The sequence below is a fragment of the Paramisgurnus dabryanus genome, chromosome 4, assembly GCF_030506205.2.
Source record: "Paramisgurnus dabryanus chromosome 4, PD_genome_1.1, whole genome shotgun sequence".
In the NCBI taxonomy this organism is placed as follows: domain Eukaryota; kingdom Metazoa; phylum Chordata; class Actinopteri; order Cypriniformes; family Cobitidae; genus Paramisgurnus; species Paramisgurnus dabryanus.
In genome coordinates this window covers 41,211,400-41,233,125 of record NC_133340.1, presented here as the reverse complement: position 1 = coordinate 41,233,125, position 21,726 = coordinate 41,211,400, and the positions used below count along the sequence as shown (strand labels likewise).

The window sequence follows — 21,726 nt, the reverse complement described above, 5'->3', positions numbered from 1 at the left end:
ATTAATTATACATCTCTCCATTACGTCTTAAGAGCACTGATTAAATTTCTGTACAGCAAAAGTCAGTAGCATGTGTTTCCCTTAAAGAAACTGTATCACAGTACGCTCTGATTACTTTGGCTGATTACTAGGTTGGTGGATTAAAGTTTACATGTATGCGGTTTCTTATTAGCTTAAGACTGATTAATGAATTCAGTGATTCTACCCATTGAATTCATTAAAGGCATTTTAAGGTCAACCAATGACACAATGGCTAAGTGTAAAAAAATGTGAACCTGAAGCTTGTGAAAGTTGTGTGTGGATCCATGGACTAGCATCCAAACACACAACATCTAGACCAGGCCCCAGTGATGCCAGTCATACTCTTGACAGAAATGCATATATACTATTACAAAAGTTTAAGCATTAACATGAGAGAAGAATTGAGGAGCTCAGATGCAAAAGCTGCTCTCAGATTAGGGGCTCAGATGCAAAAACACCACCTCTGCCAAAAATGTGATAATGATATTAACCGAATACTTTTGACATGTACAGTATTATACATTCATCAAATCCTTCCTCTAAAAATCCACACATACTGGCCTCAGGCCATTCAGAAATACCAGTTTATTGGCAAAATCCATTAAGAGTCTAATACTGTACTGAAAAAAATTATTCATTGACTTTAATCATTTTTTTTAAGGTAAGTGGTTGCAATTAGGGCCGGGACTTTAACGCATTAATTAATTACACAAAAAAAAAATTTTTTAACGCATTTTAATCGCACTTATTTTTGCACCGCGGAACATTTCTCATTGGATAAGTTTCGGCTGACCGATTATACTGGAGCACCAACTAGTGTTTATGACTTCAAACAACAACAAACCACAGTGAACATGAACGAAGAAGCTGAAGAGATCGCTTTGGTTGGCCCCGTGGATGGGATTTTGTTTATAAAAAACGAACGGATGGAAGCGTCGATAAGAGCATGGTTGTGTGTAAGCTATGCAACAAGGAATTCACATATCACCTGCAGCACATCGAGCCTCAAGTATCATCTCAATGCAAAACATATAGCAGCTAGCATGGACGTTAGCCCGACTCCGGGTACAACGACTTGGTTGAACAAAAATAAACAATATTTTGTTGCTTAAGCTTATGTATTCAGTCATTATTCATGGTATACTAAAAATCCATGTTTGAAAAAATAACTTCTCAATGTTCTCAGGTCAAATATTTATATGGGATTAATTTCGATTAATTAATTACAAAGCCTCTAATTAATTAGATTAATTTCTTTAATCGAGTACCGGCCCTAGTTGCAATCAATTTATTTAAGCTACATTTAAACAAAAGTTTTATATTTTATTTTACTAATCTTTTTTGTTTAAAGGTAGCTTAAATAAATTGATTGCAACCACTTACCTTAAAAAAATTGATTAAATTCAATGAATCATTTTTTTCAGTGTACCAATGCTTATTTACAAGAAACATGTCAGACACACTTAGAGGGTTTTGCACATTTTGAATAAAGTTTTTGGTGCTCTTTTTCAATGAAACTGATTTTAACATCTTGGCATTGAACATTTTGACACATTTTTTCTGCTCCTTTTTAATAAAAGTGATTTTAACATTTTCACATTGAACATTTTGACACATTAGTGTGAGATATGACTTAAAATTCAGAAGTGCAGTACCTTTACTCCTAAACCAGTTCACAACTACACATTATGCTTAGCTGTGAATGCACCAAGCGTGCAATTCGCATATGCAAACCAACACCAGTAGAAATAAAAAATAAATTTTTATTACATTTTATTACATGTTTGACCCTATGGTGCTTGACCCCTAATTCGAGTAAAATGAGAAAGTAGGCCAAGCCCAGTGCTAAGCATACACCTACTTACACCCTACAATCTGGATAATTTCAGAAGTTTTTAAAAGAAATTATTTTTGCACTTATGACAGCGCACACACTGAATCTCAGATGATGGGAAACATTAGAACTATGATGCCATTATGAAGCGGCTGCATTGGCTCATTAATGCATAAATGATTCATATGGAGTCTTTTGAAGTGTGCTCAGTAAACCTAAGGAATCGATTTAAGACAGAGCTGTTTAAAATGTAACCATTAAATAATTTAGCTCAGTTTGATGCATTTTAATCAAAAGGACACTAGGAGTGTTTTCTGTCCAACATGTTCGCTGGCTGAAGAAAATAAAGCAACATTCTGAATATCACAAAAATTTTATGTTGTTTTTTGGCTATTAATGACCCTATTTTAACATCTGAGCGCATGGTCTAAAGCACACCGCGCAAGTACACTTACTGAAGGGCGTGTCCGATAGGAAAAATGGTTTGTGCTCCTGGCACACAGTCTAAAAGCGTTGTTCATGTTCTCCTAATATGTAATGGATGTGTTTTGGGCGTTACATGCAATAAACCAATGAGAGTCTAATCTCCCATCCACTTTAAAAGCCAGTTGCACTCCCACCATGACAGATTTCCTATTTATATGGCAGAGTTCTTAACCCTGGAGAACCCAAGAACCCTTATCTTAGCAGCAATTAACATTGGCCAAATTTGACCCGTGGGTTCTCGAGGGTTAAGCAGAAAAACTGTTAAAACATGAAGAAGACTACCATATTGATGTTAAAAAAATTGCGTTGTGTCTTATTCTTTGAAATGGTTATTTGTGTAATAAAAGGGATAGTTCACTTTAAAATAAAAATTCTGTCATCATTTTCTCATCTTCATGTTGTTCTAAACCTGTATGAATTTAGTTTTTCTGATGAACACAAAAGAAGATATTTTGAGAAATGATGGTAAACACACAGCAGATAGTGACCATAGACTTCCATAGTAGGAATAAATAAAATATGATGGAATTTAATGGGTACCGTCAACTGTGTGCTCACCATCATTTATCAAAATATTTTCTTCATCATTTATCACAATACTTCCAAAATATTTTTTCTTACTATGGAAGTCAATGGGGTGTGTATGATAGGACCCTAAGTTTCCTGAACACATTTGACATGACCCATGCCTCGCATGAAAGCATTATGACAGATGGTTTTTTTAGCAATACTGTATCAATTTATTCATTTCAATGAATCAGGTCATGTCAGGACTGTTCATAAATTAATCGATTCAAAAATTGGATTCAGTTTGCTTGAGTCAGTTTATTCTGATGAATCAGTAAAAACTACACTTCAATCAATTATATCAAAAATCTGAATCAGTGAATCATTTGCATCAATATTTAGAATTGTTCACAAAAGTATCTCATATAATAACATGTTTTAGGAATATATAAGATTCTGAATATTTTAAATATTCCTAAAATGTCAAAAAACATATTCTGATATATTTTAAGCTACAGTATATCACCCAGACCCAGTTTGTGCTTCTATTTTGGATTTGGGTTTTAGAAGAGTTTTTTTAATTTATGCATACGTCTGCGTGTGTCACAGCTTGCTGACGGAATAGGAAACTGTGTCTGTAAAAATATCCTCGAATATCTATCTCTCTTTTTTGTTCTGTCACTCATTTCAGGATGAATCTCTCCTCTTATCTTTTCCTTACCTTTCCATCTCTTCATATTCCAGTTTGCCATGTGTATCTTATGATTATCAGCTTCCACAAATCCCATATTTTCATACAAATATTAAATCTATCCTACTTCCATTTTCCCCTTTCACTTCAAAAAGCAAAAATCTATATTTCTTTATCGAAATTTTATGGAAAAACGAACTAGTTGCCTGTCATTACTTCAATAAATATTTATTATGGTAGGTTATTGTACACATACAGAAAATCTTGGCTACAAACCTGGAGAACATTTTGACCATTAACCATCTGACATTTTTGTTGTTTGCACCATAATACTTAATTCTGTGTTACTGGAACCTGTTGTACACAAACGTGGACCATTACACTGCTTCATGTTCAAAGAAAAATATATGGTTATTATATTTATTGGTTGCCAAAGAGCTGGAAGAAATCTGAAAAAAAAAAGACAAACCAAAGCTCGGGTCTTAGGAGGTTAAGGACACAAACAGTACAGTTTTGGGCATGTCATCATTGCAGTATGTACTGTAGGGTGAGTTGTCAGAACACACTCACTGTATATTTAATAGCAGGTTATTGGCTTTTCGCAATTCTCAGAACAGCAAAAATGTAAAAGGTATCTTACTTATAAATTGCAAATACTTGTGACAACTTGTCCCTATAACATAAAAAAAATTCATATTATATAATTAATATGTAATCGTTATACCCAACTCTTGCCTGAATATCAATATACATTTTTGTATTGTTCTTTTAATGTATACACAGCATTCTAAAACAGGGGTGTCAAACTCAAGGCTTGCAGGCCAAATCCGGCCCGCCCCCTCATTTTATCTGGCTTGCGAGAGCTTGCAAATTATGTTAATTATGTAGCCCGCAAGAACTTATAAATTATTTTACTGTTATATAATGTTGTATTTTTGCAGGTTATTTCCTACATTGATTTTTTTAGCAGCCGGCAAAATTTATTTTTGTCCCGCCAAAGTTTTTGTATAATGTAATGTATTAAGGAACCCCCCATGCGCACACTCTCCAAAGCAAAGTGGCCGTTTCTCAATGCGAAGGCTGCATCCTCCAGAGGTCGCATTTCTATGCTGCATATATCACCAAGACTGTATTTTTTCAGAATATTTACAATTATAAAGTTGACTGTTATTCTTATTTAAGGGAATATTCTATTTTCTTAAAAGAAAAATCCATATAATTTACTCACCACCATGTCATCCAAAATGTTGATGTCTTTCTTTGTTCAGTCGAGAAGAAATTATGTTTTTTGAGGAAAACATTGCAGGATTTTTCTCATTTTAATGGACTTTAATAGACACCAACAATTAACACTTAACACGTAACAGTTTTTTTCAACGGAGTTTCAAAAGACTATAAACGATCCCAAACGAGGCATAAGGGTTTTATCTAGCAAAACGATTGTCATTTTTGACAAGAAAATTAACAAATATAAGCTTTTAAAGCACAAATTATCGTCTAGATCCGGTCCAGCTTGACCTAACGTAAATGCGTAGTGACGTAGGGAGGTCACGTGTTACATATATAAAACGCACATTTGCTGACCATTGTAAACAATAAACTGACACATAGACATTAATTAGTATCAGTTGACATACAACAACGTAGGAACGGTCCTCTTTCAACAAACTTGTAAACACTGGGGCGGAGTTTCGCGTTTGTCCTCTGTGACCTCTTGACGTCATGACGTATTGCGTGGGGTCACGCTGACGCATCATGACCGGATCTGGACGAGAAGTTATGCTTTAAAAGTGTATATTTGTTATTTTTATTGTCAAAAATGACAATCGTTTTGCTAGATAAGACCCTTATGTCTCGTTTGGGATAGTTTACAGTCCTTTGAAACTTCGTTGAAAAAAACTGTTACGTGTTGATTTAAGTGTTAATTGTTGGTGTCTATTAAAGTCCATTAAAATGAGAAAAATCCTGCAATGTTTTCCTCAAAAAACATAATTTCTTCTCGACTGAACAAAGAAAGACATCAACATTTTGGATGACATGGTGGTGAGTAAATTATCTGGATTTTTCTTTTAAGAAAATGGAATAATCCTTTAATAGTATTTTTTTGTAATATGCTTATGACTTGCGAATGTAAATTCTCAGTTAACTTAAAAAAACAGACTTGATGACGTATACAGCCTGCATATGTGACCTCCGCAGGGTGCAGCCTTTGGATTGAGAAACGGACGATATCTGTTCTTGCTCTCTCTTTCTCGTGCTTACGTGCATATTCATCAAAACAAATACAGGATGGTAACAGGTCGGAAGACCTAATCCTATACATTATCTCTTAACCTAGTTAGTGAAATATAGTCCTTGACAACTTGCCCCGATCTTTTCTATATGTCCTATACTTCCTTTCCTTTTTTCTGCCTTAGCCACACCAAACATTGGCCTGTACATCCAACAAAAAACACAGAACACGTTACTCACCGCTCTCAATATTCACAAAGGCATCTCATCAAAAGCTTTAGTTTTCAGGACTATCACATTATGACATGTACATTGAATTAGACGTCATTGGCTTGTGAGAAGAGATCATTTTAAATTAATGAGTCCTCCATCAAAATGCCACCTTATTAGGTTACGATGCAAAGCACACATAGACTGGCGCCTGATTCGATTACCAGGATGGAAGTACCTGTGTTGATTTTGTTGGCGATGTTTGGTTTAATGTAAATGGAATTAATTATGAAAATGCCATCAAGGATAACTGCCACACTCTCACCAGAGGATAAAATCAAATATATTGCACCTGTCTTCTGGCTCCCATTTCAATGTGTGTGTGTTTTTACAGTATGTGTGTGTTTGCTTGAGTCTCAGCATATCTTTCAGAGTTCAGTGAATAATGACTCGATGACACCGTCTAAGTCAGCCAACACGCCCCTTCCTGCCTTCTGTGATATTACCATATATCCTACAAACCAGTGACACACACACATTCACTGTCAGTTGTCAGACTGTATTGATTGTATTTGCATGGTGTCTTAAGCTATAAATGTATGGGACTGTTTTATTAGAACTACTGCAATGAGACACCTGCCAAACCCAAATGCCATTTCTCATTCAGTAAAGATTGATCACATCCTTACACACACATGCTGGTTTTAACTGTATGGTGTTAGTAAGGACATCTCATAAATGCAATTGTTTTATACTGAGGTGATGAATTTTGTGACCTAGCTTGTGAAAACCCAGCTAATGTAAAGTCATTTTGTGAAAATATAACCTTGATATTTTTAATATTAACTGACTAAGATCATGTCAAAGATTCAAATCAATCTGAAAATAATGATTGAAATCGAACTTTATCTCATAATTATATTAGTTTCATGAGAATTTAGCTGGGATTTCACATGCAGGGTCACATTTGTTAATCCCTACCCAAAACGTGACGCTCCCACAAACCTGTTGATGTTTTAAGTCTCCCTGTAGTCAAAAAATTGTATCACTTAAAACTCATCTTTGGGCATTATAATACCATATGTAAAAAAATTTCCTGTGACAGAAATTTCTACCTGCTTTAAAACAGTTTGAATGTAATTCCCTAATTTAATATACGCAGATGATTTGCTATGAATATGCAAATTAGTCTCCGCCTCTACTCAATCACACAGCAAGGACCATAGATATGAATATGTGAATTCGTGCCCACCTCCACCCTTTGAACGCGTAAATAGATTATAATTTTGGTCGTTTCAGACACATAACTATCCATAAATTTTATGGATAAAATATTCAGCAATGGTGTTGAATGATAATTTGCACATGAGTTGTCTTAAAGCATATTAAAAAAACAACACATAGACATAAAAACAACAATAAAGACTTGATTTTCACCACAGTGGGACTTTAAATCTTGAGTTTATGGGTGTCTTTAAAGATATACTAATATCTTACTATCATGCTGAAATATTCAGGTTTAAAAAATTATACTTTTACACGGACCCACGGCACACATTTACCATAGCATAATAGGATTTCAAAAAGATTTAATATTGTGTTATTTATTAGTCTAGAGATTGAAAGACAGTAAAGAAATATTCCTACAGTATATTGTGGATAGCAACAGTCAAGATCTTATAACAACTGAGATTGATAATTGTATTATAAAAAAAAAAAATTTCCTTTCCCCAGGCTCTTTTGGAAACGCAGAACGCATTGAGGTCATACATCTCAAACTTCACCTTTAACTTGGGGTTTTCTGGAAAATTCTTCCATACAGGTAACTGTGCACACGAGAAAGATAATGAAAGAAACTAATATGCTGTAATATGATTAAAAACATTTTTATGCAAATGCCTGCCAACAGACATTTTGTAATATTCTGATTGGCATGGAAACAGAACTCTTCTATAGCAACCCTGAAGTTTTATGGTTCATCATGTTTCAGTTTTCTATTTTTAAATTGCGTATGTATGTTAGATTCATTAATTTAAGTCAAGAATCGCCCACTTAAACTGGAAGGGACCTTGTAAAGAGACCAATAACAGTTGACTTACTAAAGGCTTGTAAATCAGACATAACCCTAAGAACAGACAATAAGCAGATTTTTCACACTAAATAAAGGGTGCTAAATAGCACTAAAAGGAATTCACTGGCTCATAGGGGAACCACTTTAATTCCTACAGTGTATAGCACCTAAGTTGAACCATATGGTGTAATGCATAACCATAAGTGGTGCTATAGTTACGCTATAGCACCACTGATGGTTCTACATGGATGCTATATGGCACTTAAAGTGGTTCCCCTATGATTACATGCCAGTAAACCACCTTTAGTGCTATTTAGCACCAATTTTGTGCATGCAAGTAAACAATTTATGGATGGGCTATAATTGATTAGAATAGATTCTTGCATTTAAAAAAAAAGGGTTTTCTTCAGATATTGGCCGGCATTTACATAAGTTATATTTTTAACCCCTTCAGTCCTGATTTTAACATTTAGTCATTTAGCAGATGCATTTTCTAAAAAAATGTTCAGGTGTTTAATCAGTGTGCCTTATTTTTATTGGTTTAAACTGCAAAACATGTGATGTCCATTCCAGTGGATGCAGGCAGGATCTGAAGGGGTTAATATACAGTATGAGAATTCACATCATAAAAATTTTAAATACATGATAAGAACTATAATGATAACCTAAGAAAGTAAAATAAAGTCATTTGAATTACAAATTATTTATATGAATATATTTAATTTCAAGTCCAAACAACAGTTGTGTCGTAATAAAGTTCTTGATTACCAAGGAGACCAAAGTGTCAGTGAAATGAGTGCTTATGATAAAATATAGAAAAGCTAAAAACATCACTGTGATATACAGTATTGTATATTATGTATTATGTATAAGGTAAACCTCACTGTGAATTGTAATAGTCCAGCGTAGATTTAGCAAAAATATGGAGTCTGGCATTTTCCACAGAAAGGAAAATGTCATATCCATCACAGAGTGTTGTCAAATACAATAAACACATTAAAATAATGGGAATGACATTTGCTGGTTCAGAAAATGAGTGTTCAAAAATATCAATGATGACAAAATATTTCAATGATTCATGTATATGTGACCCTTTCTTCAAATCCAGTCTCATAATCGTATTATAAAAATTAGATTAATCAAAGACTTCACATTTATTTCAATCTTTGACATAGTCAATAAATTTGCATAACTTTTTTTCATATTATGTATGATGATTGTATGTTTTGGAGCAAAATTTATGTCCAAACACACCTATGATTAGGAAAATTATTACGTCATGGTACTAATATCAGCATCAACAAGCAAACATTATCATTTTGGCTTCTTTGGCTGTTTGACTTTTTTATTAATTTTTTCTTTAATGATTCTGTTTGCTTGTAAAAAATCTAGTGATTATGCGAAAAATTTTGTATTAAGCAAGGTATTTCCTCAGATGTCCCTAAATGTTACCTTATTTCACAAAACACCCAGTATGCTAACGACATGATGCGTGTATAGGTACGCAGGACGAAGATGATGGAGATGATCTGTTGCTGAAATATGTCGATGAGTTCTGGTGGTTTCCTCACATGTGGAGTCACATGCAGCCTCATCTCTTCCACAACGAATCCTCTCTGATGGAGCAAATGATTCTGAACAAAGACTTCGCTCTGGTGAGAATAAAACTTGGTCAAAGACACTCTTTCAACAAACTTTAATAATTTGACACATATACTGTATTTACTCTTCTGTTATAGTTACATATATGCATATAACTCATGTTACAGTGGATTCCTACTCATCACATTTCCCAATACCTTTTTTCCTTACAACTATGAGCGCTTGACCAACACAACAAGACGTTTAAAAAGAAATAGAATCTATAGTAAATGCCAAAACAATCCAGTTTCTATTTTCCAGCATTAAAATGCAAGTCAACGGGAATTTACCCTTGATGCTATACACACAGCAAGGTAGATCCTTGTGTAATTGCAGGCTATCAGGATTCGCCAGAACCATTAGGCTGAGTGTCAGCATCACTGTCACTTGGCAGTCTGGATGTTAGAAAGGCGCAATTGTGTGATTTGAACAGCATAGTGAGTGAGAAACTACAGACCGTAAAGTGCCTCTGCTGGAAAACACAAACAAACATTCTCTCTGTCTGGAAACATAACCGCTGGCTAAATTACAATTTGAGCCGTACGTCACGGCTTCAGCAGTTTAGCAAATAGTTTTTTATGCAAATGCGTTTTTAAAGTCTTTTTGAAAACAAAAGTCTGTTTTGTAGTGTCATTGATTCATTTAATTATCTCAGTTTTTTTACATACAGGTTGTTGTTTAGCCTTTATGCCTTTTAGTTCATGTGCAACTTCATGTGTAAGTCTATAGAAATACAGACAGTGGTGGCTGGTGACAAATTCAAAATATGTGTTCGGAGTGTCATGTGTGTTGCTCGTGTTTTCAAGATATGTGTTTGTTGCATCATGTGAACCATATGCATCATGTGTTTTGTCAAAATAAGTGCCTGCTGCTTGCGCGTCAAAACCGTTTATGATAAAAGAGACGCTCATGTTCACAAAATACACGCAAGACACTCCCTTAACACTAAACTCTGATTATGCATGAGATTATACGAGTATTTGGTCTCTTTTATCATAAACCCTTTAGACACGTCTGCAGCAGGCACTTATTTTGACAAAACACCTGATGCACATAGGTTCACTCAACACGAACTCAACTCACGAACACACATTTTGAAATGACAAACCACACACATACATGTTGTGACGAACTTCACATCATGCGCCCTCGTAGTCACCGGCCACTACTGAATACAAATATAGTTTCTTGGTGGCTTGAAACCCATACACACAGTATGTGGAAAATGACAGCATGCAGTGATATTTTGTATAATTTCCAACCCATTCTGACTTTTGAAAACATTAACATGCATGCATTTGCCAAATGCTTTAATCCAAAGCAACTTTTGAGTGTTTGCATTTTTTTAATTAATCCATGCCATCCCAGGGCTCTCTACCAGTTGAGCTACAGGAACACAAGATAACAGAAAACCCTTGTTGACGTGTTTAAATTAGCATAAAATATGTCATACAATCTAACTTTTCCAAAAAAAAAATCCTGATTTTACATTTCTTGACCCCGGCTATTGTCCCCCCTCCCTAGTCCCCTCCACTTAATTTTTCTTTCATTGTGGTTATGTTTTGGTTAATGTGTTGTTTTACAATATTACATTTTCCCATCTCAAGGCTGCCATTAGCATCCACAGTTGATGACAATCGACAAACTTCGCAAATTTCCCACAGAAATCTTCTAGAAGGTCTAGAGGTCACGCAGATAGCATGCACTTGACTTTGTGCGGCGAGTCAAACAGACTCATGTCTGTCAGCTCAAACTCAGGCTGACAGATAATTTTATTGGGCTGGGAGCAGAAGTTTGATAATCTGGAGAAGACAGCTTTGATTTGCCATTATTGGTTTGGGGGCTTGATTAAATAAGAGAGTCGTGCAGCTAAGCTAACACATCAATGAATGTGGGTGGTTGTGTGTGTGTGTTCTTACATGTGCACACGTTTTCTTTAGGGAAATTTGACGGATTACTTGATCCTCATGATATGGAAGTTCTGTTTGAGAATGCACCTCGAAATACAGTTATCGACTTAGCTGTTCCTTATGTGTATTATCTCACCTATCTGATTTTAATTAGATAGCCCAGAGAATTGTAAAATGAAAATGGATTTCTCATAAAAATCATAAAGTCTTAAATCAATACCTCTTGGTAGCTCTGAATAACTCCGAAGATAAGGGTGAATGTGTGTGGCAGAGCGAGATAAAAAAATTATGTGTAGTATAATAATAGTTGATGACTTTTGGGGCTTGGGGGGCATTTTCCCGGGGCCTAGGATAAGGAGGGCCCACTAAACAAGCCTTTAAACTGCTGGGTGTATTAGGGCCAGAGACCCATAGTTGGCCTTGGCGCCAACCAATCACAAAATTTAAAATCCATCCTATTGTAGTTGCTGCTGAATTATGATGGTATAAAATGGTGTTCTTGTATCTCTTCGAAATCTGTACAATGCATGCTTTTAAAGGAAAACACCACCGTTTTTCAATATTTTACTATGTTCTTACCTCAACTTAGACGGATTAATACATACTTATCTTTTATCAATGCATTCACTTAATTTTTGTACAGCACGTCGTGAATGTGTTAGCATTTAGCCTAGCCCCATTCATTCCTTAGGATCCAAACAGGGATGAATTTAGAAGCCACCAAACACTTCCATGTTTTCCCTATTTAAAGACTTTTACATAAGTAATTACACGAGTAAGTATGGTGGCAAAAAATAAAACATGGTGATTATTTTAAGCGGATAAAAAATGAGAACCATATTGTATGGCGGAAGAGCACATAGTTTGCAGCACTTTGAAAATCAGTAGCAGTAATATTGATGGAGGTTTGAGTGAGAGGGGAAGTAGGCCGGAATGATAATGTTACTGCGTGCCGAGGTCGAAGTGCTGCCAACAAAGTGCTCTTCCGCCATACAATATAGTTCTCATTTTTAAGCCGCTTAAAAAATCTTTTTGTTTTGTGTCACCATACTTACTTGTGTAACTACTCATGCAACAGTCTTTAAATAGAGAAAACATGGATGTGTTTGGTGGCTTCTAAATTCATCCCTGTTTGGATCCTAAGGAATGAAAGGGGGTAAGCTAAATGCTAATACATTTACGACACGTTGTACAAAGATTAAGTGCACGTATTGATAAAAGATAGGTATGTATTAATTAGTCTAAGTTGAGGTAAGAACATAGTAAAATATTGAAAAATGTTGGTGTTTTCCTTTAATGCTCCCTCAGGTTATATTAAACCATCAAAATATGAGGGATACAAGTGTATGATGATTACTTTGATACTTTTAAGGAATTTATTAAACAAAATAATTTGGCCAATGGGCCAAAACGTATTATAGGGAGGCTGAGTTTGATTAAAATGTGCAATAAAAATAGATAGAAAAGCAAAATGAATAGGTAATAAAGCATACATTGACTGCAATTTCTGCAAGTTATTAATTTTTTTGACATTCTTTTGTGGTTATATTTTTTGTGATAGTCATCATCCTAGGCGGTGCCTTTATAAACTTTGCACATGTGTTGTGTGTAGTTTTTTGTCAAGCCTCCTTAAATTCTTCTCTAAACTGAGCTTTATACTCCAAACGCACCAGTGCAACATGCATGCATATCATTTTTTAATGCAAATATTTGAATTGTCAGTTGTTCAAAGTTAGACATCACCTTTGTCCCCTTCTGTATATTTATGCATGTCTGTGTGTGTATATTTCTCATTACAGGAGCATGGTATTCCAGTTGATCTGGGATATGCAGTGGCCCCTCATCATTCTGGTGTGTATCCAGTCCATATTCAGCTCTACGAGGCTTGGAAAAAAGCCTGGGGAATACGGGTGACCAGTACAGAGGAATATCCACACCTAAAACCCGCACGGCACCGCAAGGGATTCATCCATAACAACATCATGGTGAGACTCTTAACACTTACATCGCAATGTTTTAGGAACTCTTAACATAATATAATGTTTTAACTAGAGAGAGAGAGACAGAGAGATGGACAGCAACAGCTTAGTCGCTAATGACGAGCCAAAGAAATCCTGGTTAGATTAGATCGAAACACACAATATGGCTAAATTGTATAACACTGTTTCCATCAGCACTTTTACAAACTTTAACTCATTATGTTATGCCTATATCCCACAGAGCGCAGTACACCACTGATTACTTCATTGGTAGTGTCATAACAAATGCAGTGAGATTTGCCTGCAAGAGCCAGTTAAAATAGTTCAAATACAAGCAACAGCTAGTGTAGCAAATCAAAAGACTCACTGATAACACACCCAGACTCAAATCAAATGCCCCATTGTGCATTTACCACAGCCAGATCTATAAGTCGCACACACAGATTTTGACTGGAAGTCCCTAACCGAAGCTTTGAATCAATTTGTTGCAAAATAGCTTTTTGCTGTCTCTACTTTTTTCTGGTTGAAGACACTATGGTTATCTGCAGATTTAACTTTACACACACTTTATTTGCCACTGAAACTGTACATTGACACCTCTACTGGTGAGAGAGTTAAAAACGCTCTTGCGGTCCTGCCAACAACGCTATAGAAAAAAAGTAGTGGACGCTCTGAAATCCTTTTCCACCTTCTGATTGGTTGCCAACAAATGTTTCCGCCTTTCGATTGGTTGCCGCCGAACTGCATCATTGCTCATTACCATAAAGTTGAATTGATTTCAACTCTTCCTCATGCTCACACCGTCCAAGACACGCCGCTGCTCACCATCGGCTCTCATTGAAAATGAATGACTTACGGCCATGTTGACGCTCTCGGTGGCTGTGTGAACGCACAGTAAAGCTGCATTCAGACTAGCAGTAGCAGAGCATCACGATCTCATTGATTTCAATGGAAGATTGGTGACTTTCGGCGACACGAGTGACCGCTGGCAACTGGATGGGGCGTTTCCAGTCAGGCTACAAAGTGGAGAAATGTTTAACTTTATGCAAATTATGAGCGACTTTGGGAGCAACTACCAATGAGAATGAAGCAGTGGAGTTCACGTCATCCGTCTCTTGTCGTTACTAGAGTGGACGGTACACATTTGTTGATGACAACCAGATTTAGAAACGCCTCTTTTGAAAGAGACCAGTGACACACAATGACAAAGTCGCTTATAATGTGGATGTACCCTAAGCGTTCGGTCTTTCTTTTTGATAACTGTGATAAAACAGCAGGAATGAAGTCACCCTATAGATGGATTTCAGTCATGTGATCTTTTACGTCATGCCGCCATCTTGAGGACCTACCGAGTACCAGTAGGCTACTGACAAGCATTGGCTACCCTGCTACGATTTACGGATTTCTTATCTTTTACTGTCTATGATTCTTACGGATACAGTAAAGGGCTACGAAAGACAACATGTCGCATTTCGACTGTCATGAAATAAACCCTACTTTAAAAAAATATATCTTGGTTAGGGTGTGATGCCTACTCGATCCCTGATGCGTTCTTTCAGCCGCTGTCCGCTGCTACCGAACTACCACTATATTACAACATAAGAAGGCGCGATACAACATGAAACTTTGCTCGAAGTATCACCTGGATCTCTACACATGAACGCGAGCATTGAGAACATTGTTTGTGTACACAGAGTTTACTAAAAAGAAAGGTTTTGTACAACTGACTTTGGCTGTTATGGTGTCCGCTCGTCATCTCTGCCAGACGTAAATAATCGATTTCCGAATGCGAATGAATGAATATCATATGAGGCTCCTTTTTCAACCTGAAGGTCAATATTGTTTTTCACTTGCGACAAAACGACGAATTATCCATGCATTTTTATGGAACTTTCCTTTAGGAGCTATCAATCTTTACTCTTCTCCCTCCTTACGTCGCAATTGGAAATCGATACATCTTGACTGGGAAGAAGGCGGCGAGCGGACGCCAAATCATCCAAAGTCAGTTGTTTAAAACCTTATTTTTTGTTAACTCAAACAATGTTCTCAATGCTCGAGTTCACGTGTAGAGACATAGGTTATACTTCGAGCAAAATATCATGTTGTGTTGAGCCTTCTTAGTGTTGTTAAAATAGCAATTGAAGGCATAGCTTCTAGTTCTTTTGAGACCACTTCAGGTCCTCAAAATGGCGGAAGACAAGTGAGTGACGTCAGCTGATATTCATGTATACATGTGCCTTCTTTTAAAGTTTAGGCAAACAAATAAGGGTACTCTACTGTCGAAACACCACCCCACTCTAAAATGTGACACATTTTGTTCTTCCTAGTGAATAAAAAATGACTCACTTTCTTTCATTCACCACACAAAAGAACAAACATCATCAGGCCTGACACAAATCAGTGACAGTGCGACTGTAATTTAGCTGTCATCATGATTGCCAGTAGTTTAAGCTTCAGGTCTTGTAGGAGTGGTGGCCTTTTAGTTTGTGTGGGTACTGTGGATGTCCCATGTTTAAGTCTGGCATGGATCAGGTTACCTTTCTGTTGATTTATTTATTAGTTATAATGGCAAACTTCATAAAGAAAAAGTCGTAGGTTTTCAACCTTGTTCTACACAGATGTTTTACAGCAGTCTTTATATTAGTGGATGCACCAAAACAGGTTTTGGGTCAGTTGTTGAAACACCTGCGGCCTTATTAGCAGGTCTCCTCAGGGTGACTATAACGGATCTCAGGTCAGCGATCCAGAGCTATGATAAGCGTGGATCAACTGTGCCAAACAAAAACATGTCAGACCGTCTGGTTCGCCTTCACTATACAAAAGCACAACTTTCAGCTATCAGTACCTTTAAAAAACCTCCACGATAATGTACTGACAGGTTTAGTTAGATTCAGCAAGAAGAGAGGGAGGCGGGCGGCTGAAAAATGAACGAGAAGAAGAGTGTGAACGCAGCCTCATAAATTCTCCAGCCACGCTGGCGGGACGCGCAGTTTAGTCTGTTTGCACTGGAATTGAATTTTAGGAGATGGAGTAGATTAAAATATTAAATCAAGGCCACATGTGTGCCGTACAATTGCTCTGTGCCTGTCAGGTGTGTGCGTGTCGCTTTAGCTACTACACAGTTAGATGAACGCATGCTGAAATGATACTTGGCAAAGAAACAGAGAGGGAGGGAGAGAGAGATGTTAAAGCGGGGAAAGCAATTATATATATGTATATGTATAAGTTAGATGGAAGATGGACACAGTTCCAAATATCTGTTCAGCTCAATCAAACAGTCAGAAACAAACATATGGGTGATGAAAGCTCTTATCAGAGCACAGTGTGTTGGTGGCTGTGTAAATGTATTAGATTTTGCTGTTTTAGCGGTTTGCTGGAGGAGGCTATTTGCCTCTGATATTAAACAGTGTTACAGTCGTGAGAAATTCACTCTGTTACACTATATCAATGTACAAGCATGTCAAGCAAAAATACTCATCTAACTGAACAATTACTTTTTCACATACATTTAGTTGCCTTCTGAATTATTTTGGTATTAGATTTTTCTCAGATGAATGGATGATGGATGGACGGGTGATAGATAGATCAACAGTACCTGCTGATGCAAGGTCTTTCTGGAGTTCTGCCCGAGTGGTTCTTGGCTCTCCTGATTATTCTTTAGACTCCTCCGACAGGGATCTTACGTGGAGCACCTGATCGTGGCCGGTTTATGGTGAAGTGATGCTCTTTCCATTTCCGGATAATGGTCTCCACAGTGCTCACAGGAACATTCAGCATTCTGGAAATGCGCCTATAACCATTCCCATCAAAATGCTTGTAAAACGATAAGATTACGAAGATCTTGAGAGAGTTCTTTGCTTTTACCCATCATGAAGTCTTTCCTGAGCGCCTCCTGGGTAATGAGAAGCCTTTATAGGCCATCAATTAGGACTAAAGCAGCTGATATCAATTAGTACTGATTGGGGACAGGGTTTATCTCTCAATACTGACAGATTTCAGGTGATCTCCTGGCTTTATAAACCATTTTGCACCTTGTTCTCCTAATGTGTTCAATACTTATTTTCTGTCTCATTTCACTTTATTTATTATGACTCAACTTGTATACTTAAATGTTCTGATTTCTTTGTATTAGGGATGCACCGATAGGATTTTTTGGGCCGATACAGATTTAAACTTCCGATACCAATATTAAACACTTGTATAAAATACTATACAGTTGGTCTATTAGCTAGTTTATTTCTGCATCAAATTATTTTTACTGAACAGGGATTGGATCTAATTAACATTCAACTGACCAACATAATAAGAGAGGCATAAATTAAGTTAAAACAAATATAATAAGACAGCATGAAAACCTTCAAAGGTGGTTTTTGCTATTTAGCATTTATTTTATTAACAACATTAACTCATTTTTTTTATGCAGTTAATTAATAAACAATCGGTATCGGCCTTTCTCGTGCTATTGCCGATATGCCGATGGTTTTAAACCATTAAATCAAAAATCGGCCGATAAATACCAGCGGCCGATACATCGGTGCATCACTACTTTGTATGAATTCAATATTTGGGTTGATGACTACATCTGGTGGAAATCTTTTGTCAATAGCCCACTCAGAAACCCCCTTACTGATAACAATGCAGATGTGTCAAACACTTATTTTCCCCGCTGTAGATACGTAGATAGATAGATAGATAGATAGATAGATAGATAGATAGATAGATAGATAGATAGATACAATAGTCCCAAAAATAGTCCCCTGCTATTGAAAGTAACCAAGGGGACTATTTTCGGGCATTGTGTAATATGACTATGCTGCTGCAGCAATGTTACATCAGCAAAGTCCTTGATTATTACGCCAGTTTGAGAGTATAGTTCATAGCCATATCTGCCTAGAAAATCGCAGCTTTTAATTTTCCGTCAGTCTTAGTACACAATGTAACTACAGAAGAATCAAGTTTTAAATAGATAAAATATTTTTAAACTCTTTGGTTGTTTTTTAGCGCAATGCTAATGGTCTAATCAGATTCAATGGATTGTGCTAAGCTATGCTAAAATTGCTAGCGCCAGACCAGGAGATCAGCTGAATGGATTCCAAAACAGCAAGAATCAAATGTTTAACTAGGGGAGCTGGAAAATGAGCATATTTAAAAAAAAAAGTGGAATGTCCCTTTAAGTCCTCAATTATTAGAGTAATTTGTTTTAGGCGAAAAAATGAACAGACAGGGCAGAGAGAGCTTTTCTATTGGTGTCAAGCTTTAATTTTGTCACATTTAGAGACATATTTCTCATTCTCATTTCCTCAGTATGTTTGTGTCTGTTTGCTTCATTTCTTATTAAAGCATTTGGGTTTTCCACTGAGAAATGCCTTTGTTTTCTGTTTGTCTGATTCAGTCGGAAATGTCTCATATGAAGAGTCTCCACTCAACACCTGAATACAGACACATTGACATGGGATCTCAGACCTAATAAAAATTAATGTGTAGAACTGAAACTGTCAGTATCACATGGTGAATGACAGAAAGGTTTATTTGTCTGCAATAAAAGGTTCATAATGAGGTTTCATTAGCAAGTACAAAGCTTGGCTCAAATTGTCTGCAGATCTTTGTGGTGGGAATATTAGTTCCCTTTCAGTCGGTCACTACGACGTCACGTCGTGACCGACGAATTGGGAACTCGCTTAGAGAGACCAATCTGCTTCGTATACTACTAAAACGCCAATGAACTTGGCATTGAGATATTTGCATAATGCTGGCGCCGCCCCGCCAGGTGCCTTTATAAGCAGCAGGTGCAAATAGGGAAAATAGCTTTTTCGCTTCGAAAGCCGGCTTTATCTGCTACTGAGAAGCTACTTTACTCTGTTGGGATTTGATTGCTGAAGTTGGTTGAACTAGCAGTATCACAGCGGACGCTTCGCTTATTCCACGGCTCTACATCTGTTTATTGTTTTGAGTTTAGTGTGTGCGTTGCCTTCCTGTGCGCTCATCAACTAAGCATCTGAGTGAATTTCCCTAAAAGAGTGATACGAGAGAGCTTTGTGCCTTGTTAAAGGCAGCCACTCTCTCGTATATGCGGAGATCAGCGTCCTTTTCAGGATAGCTTTTCGCCGTGCGATCTTGGATGCGAGAAGTATAAGGGTTCCAGTGACGGTCACGAGCGCTGTCTTCGTGCTCAGGCATCGAGCTCTCCGGGGCTGCGTTCGTGGAGAGTTTCTGTTCTCTCTGTGAGAGCATAACCCTCTTGGATTGCGGAGACGACTGTCGTTTCTACGGGAACGCTGTCCGCGCCTTTGCAGTGCTGACGCCGCCATGGTGCGGCTGTCAAGCGCTCGCAGGGCGCCCTTCGCGTCACTACGCTGAGTAGGACGGAGGATGCGTCCTCCACCTACCGGCCTTCTCATCCTCAGCCGGTTGAGGCTCCGGTGGAGACTGCAGAGTCGTGTTCTACGATGTCTGCCGAATCCATTGGACCTCCTTCTGGTCCCGTCACTTCTGCAGCATCAGAGGGGTGTCCATTTTTCCTCCGAGGCAGAGTCGTTCCGGAGATGGCGGCCGTGCCCGCTCGAGCGGCGGAGACAGTAGAGTTGGAAAGGTTAACCCCTCTCCGCCCGAACCCTCCCGCCCACAGGATTGGTACTTCGGAGCTGCTCGGGCCTCTCGGTCCTCTCCTCCTGTGCCTTTCTTTCCCGACGGCACGAAGAGCTGACGTGATTTGCGGCCATCCGGCCGTTCAGCTTTCACCCCTCACCTCCCTCACCAACGGAGCCGCTAAAGGGACCCCTTCAGTGGAGCGGGATGTGTTCCTGGAGGGACCGCCCAACCCTTCCCTCCCGTGTTTGTAGACAGTCGTCCGGTTACGGACGCTGCCCATCAGGCATGCCGGAGAGGCGGCTTCGGCCCTGCACGCAATAACGTTGCTGCAGGCTCACCAAGGATTTACGAGGGAGGCCGCGACCTTCAGTCGTGCGATGTCCACCACAGTGGTTCAAGATCGCCACCTTTGGCTGTGTCTGGCTGACATGACGGACGCAGACGAGAACAACTTGAATGCTCCTGTCTCACAGACCGGCCTCTTCGGCGAGCCAGGGGAGTCGTACAGCTCCGCTGCGCAGACTGAGGCGATCTCCTAGGTCATGCCCCGGCGGAAGAGAGCTGCCCTTGGTCCACCACGCCGGCTCCTCAGTCTGCCTCTCGCCGTCGGCGTCCTGCGGCGACCACCTCCGTTCCCCTCCTCGGACCCCATCTCGGCAGCGCAGGGGAACCGGTCGTCAGCAGCTCGCCCCGCCCGCTTAGCCGCTTCCCGTGAAATTCGGGAGTTTAAGTGGCCAGTGAAGGGCGACCCGGATTGGCAGAGGATCACTCTTCAGGAGATGGAGCTCCTTCCCCCGATAGAGGGTCGGGTGGAAAATCCTTGGTTTGCATATGTTCCACCGGCTGTTTCGCCGGTACCCACTTAACCACACATAAGAGTGCATTCCTCTTCCCTCTCTAGGTCTCCGGAGGATCGAGAGAGCCGTGAGCGGGTACACACCAGCTCCCCTACCTCTCCTCTATCGCCAGCGGGTGACCTGAGGAGTCCGAGCTCTCCGCTGAGGAGACCGGACCACCAGCACCCTCATCGGAGTCTGCGCTCTCCGTAGAGGAGACCAGATGACCGTTACCCTCAGCGGGCTCAGGTCAGTGTCACACACACATACTGTAGATGTTTATGCTGTCACAGCAGACGCACCGGCAGTCCCACCTGTCTCGCTTCGCTGCCCCACCGCGGGTACTTCGGTAGTGTCGTTATTTCTCCTCGTACGGTGCCTGGGTGCTTGGCTTCAGTTCCCAGCCCGTTTCGTTGGGTTTTACGCACGATCCGCCTCGGTTACGAATCCGGCACACCCCAAAATTCGGGCTTTCGTTTCACTGTAGTGAAAGCGTCCGATGCACATGTACTGCGTGCAAAAATCGGTATCCTGTTGGCGAAGGATGTTCGAGCCGGTCCCTCTTACCGAGATGATGATGATGATAGGGTTTTTCCAGCCTTTATCTCATAGTACCCAAAATACGCGGCGGGTTACGATCGATTTGATTTACGCACCGGCTCTACGAAGGTGTTCTTTTTGGATGATAACGCCGAGGCTCGTATTTCAATATTCAGATCG

General features: G+C 38.8%; 1 protein-coding gene across 1 annotated transcript in view; it reads left to right on the top strand.

Annotated features, from left to right (window-relative positions):
• Positions 1-21,726, top strand: part of ndst3 (N-deacetylase/N-sulfotransferase (heparan glucosaminyl) 3) — a 74,989-nt gene that overhangs the window by 22,063 nt on the left and 31,200 nt on the right. Inside the window, exons 3-5 of the mRNA XM_065254633.2 lie at positions 7,716-7,803; positions 9,553-9,707; positions 13,403-13,588. Of these exons, the coding sequence (XP_065110705.1) occupies positions 7,716-7,803; positions 9,553-9,707; positions 13,403-13,588 (429 nt within the window). The remainder of the gene's footprint in view (positions 1-7,715; positions 7,804-9,552; positions 9,708-13,402; positions 13,589-21,726) is intronic.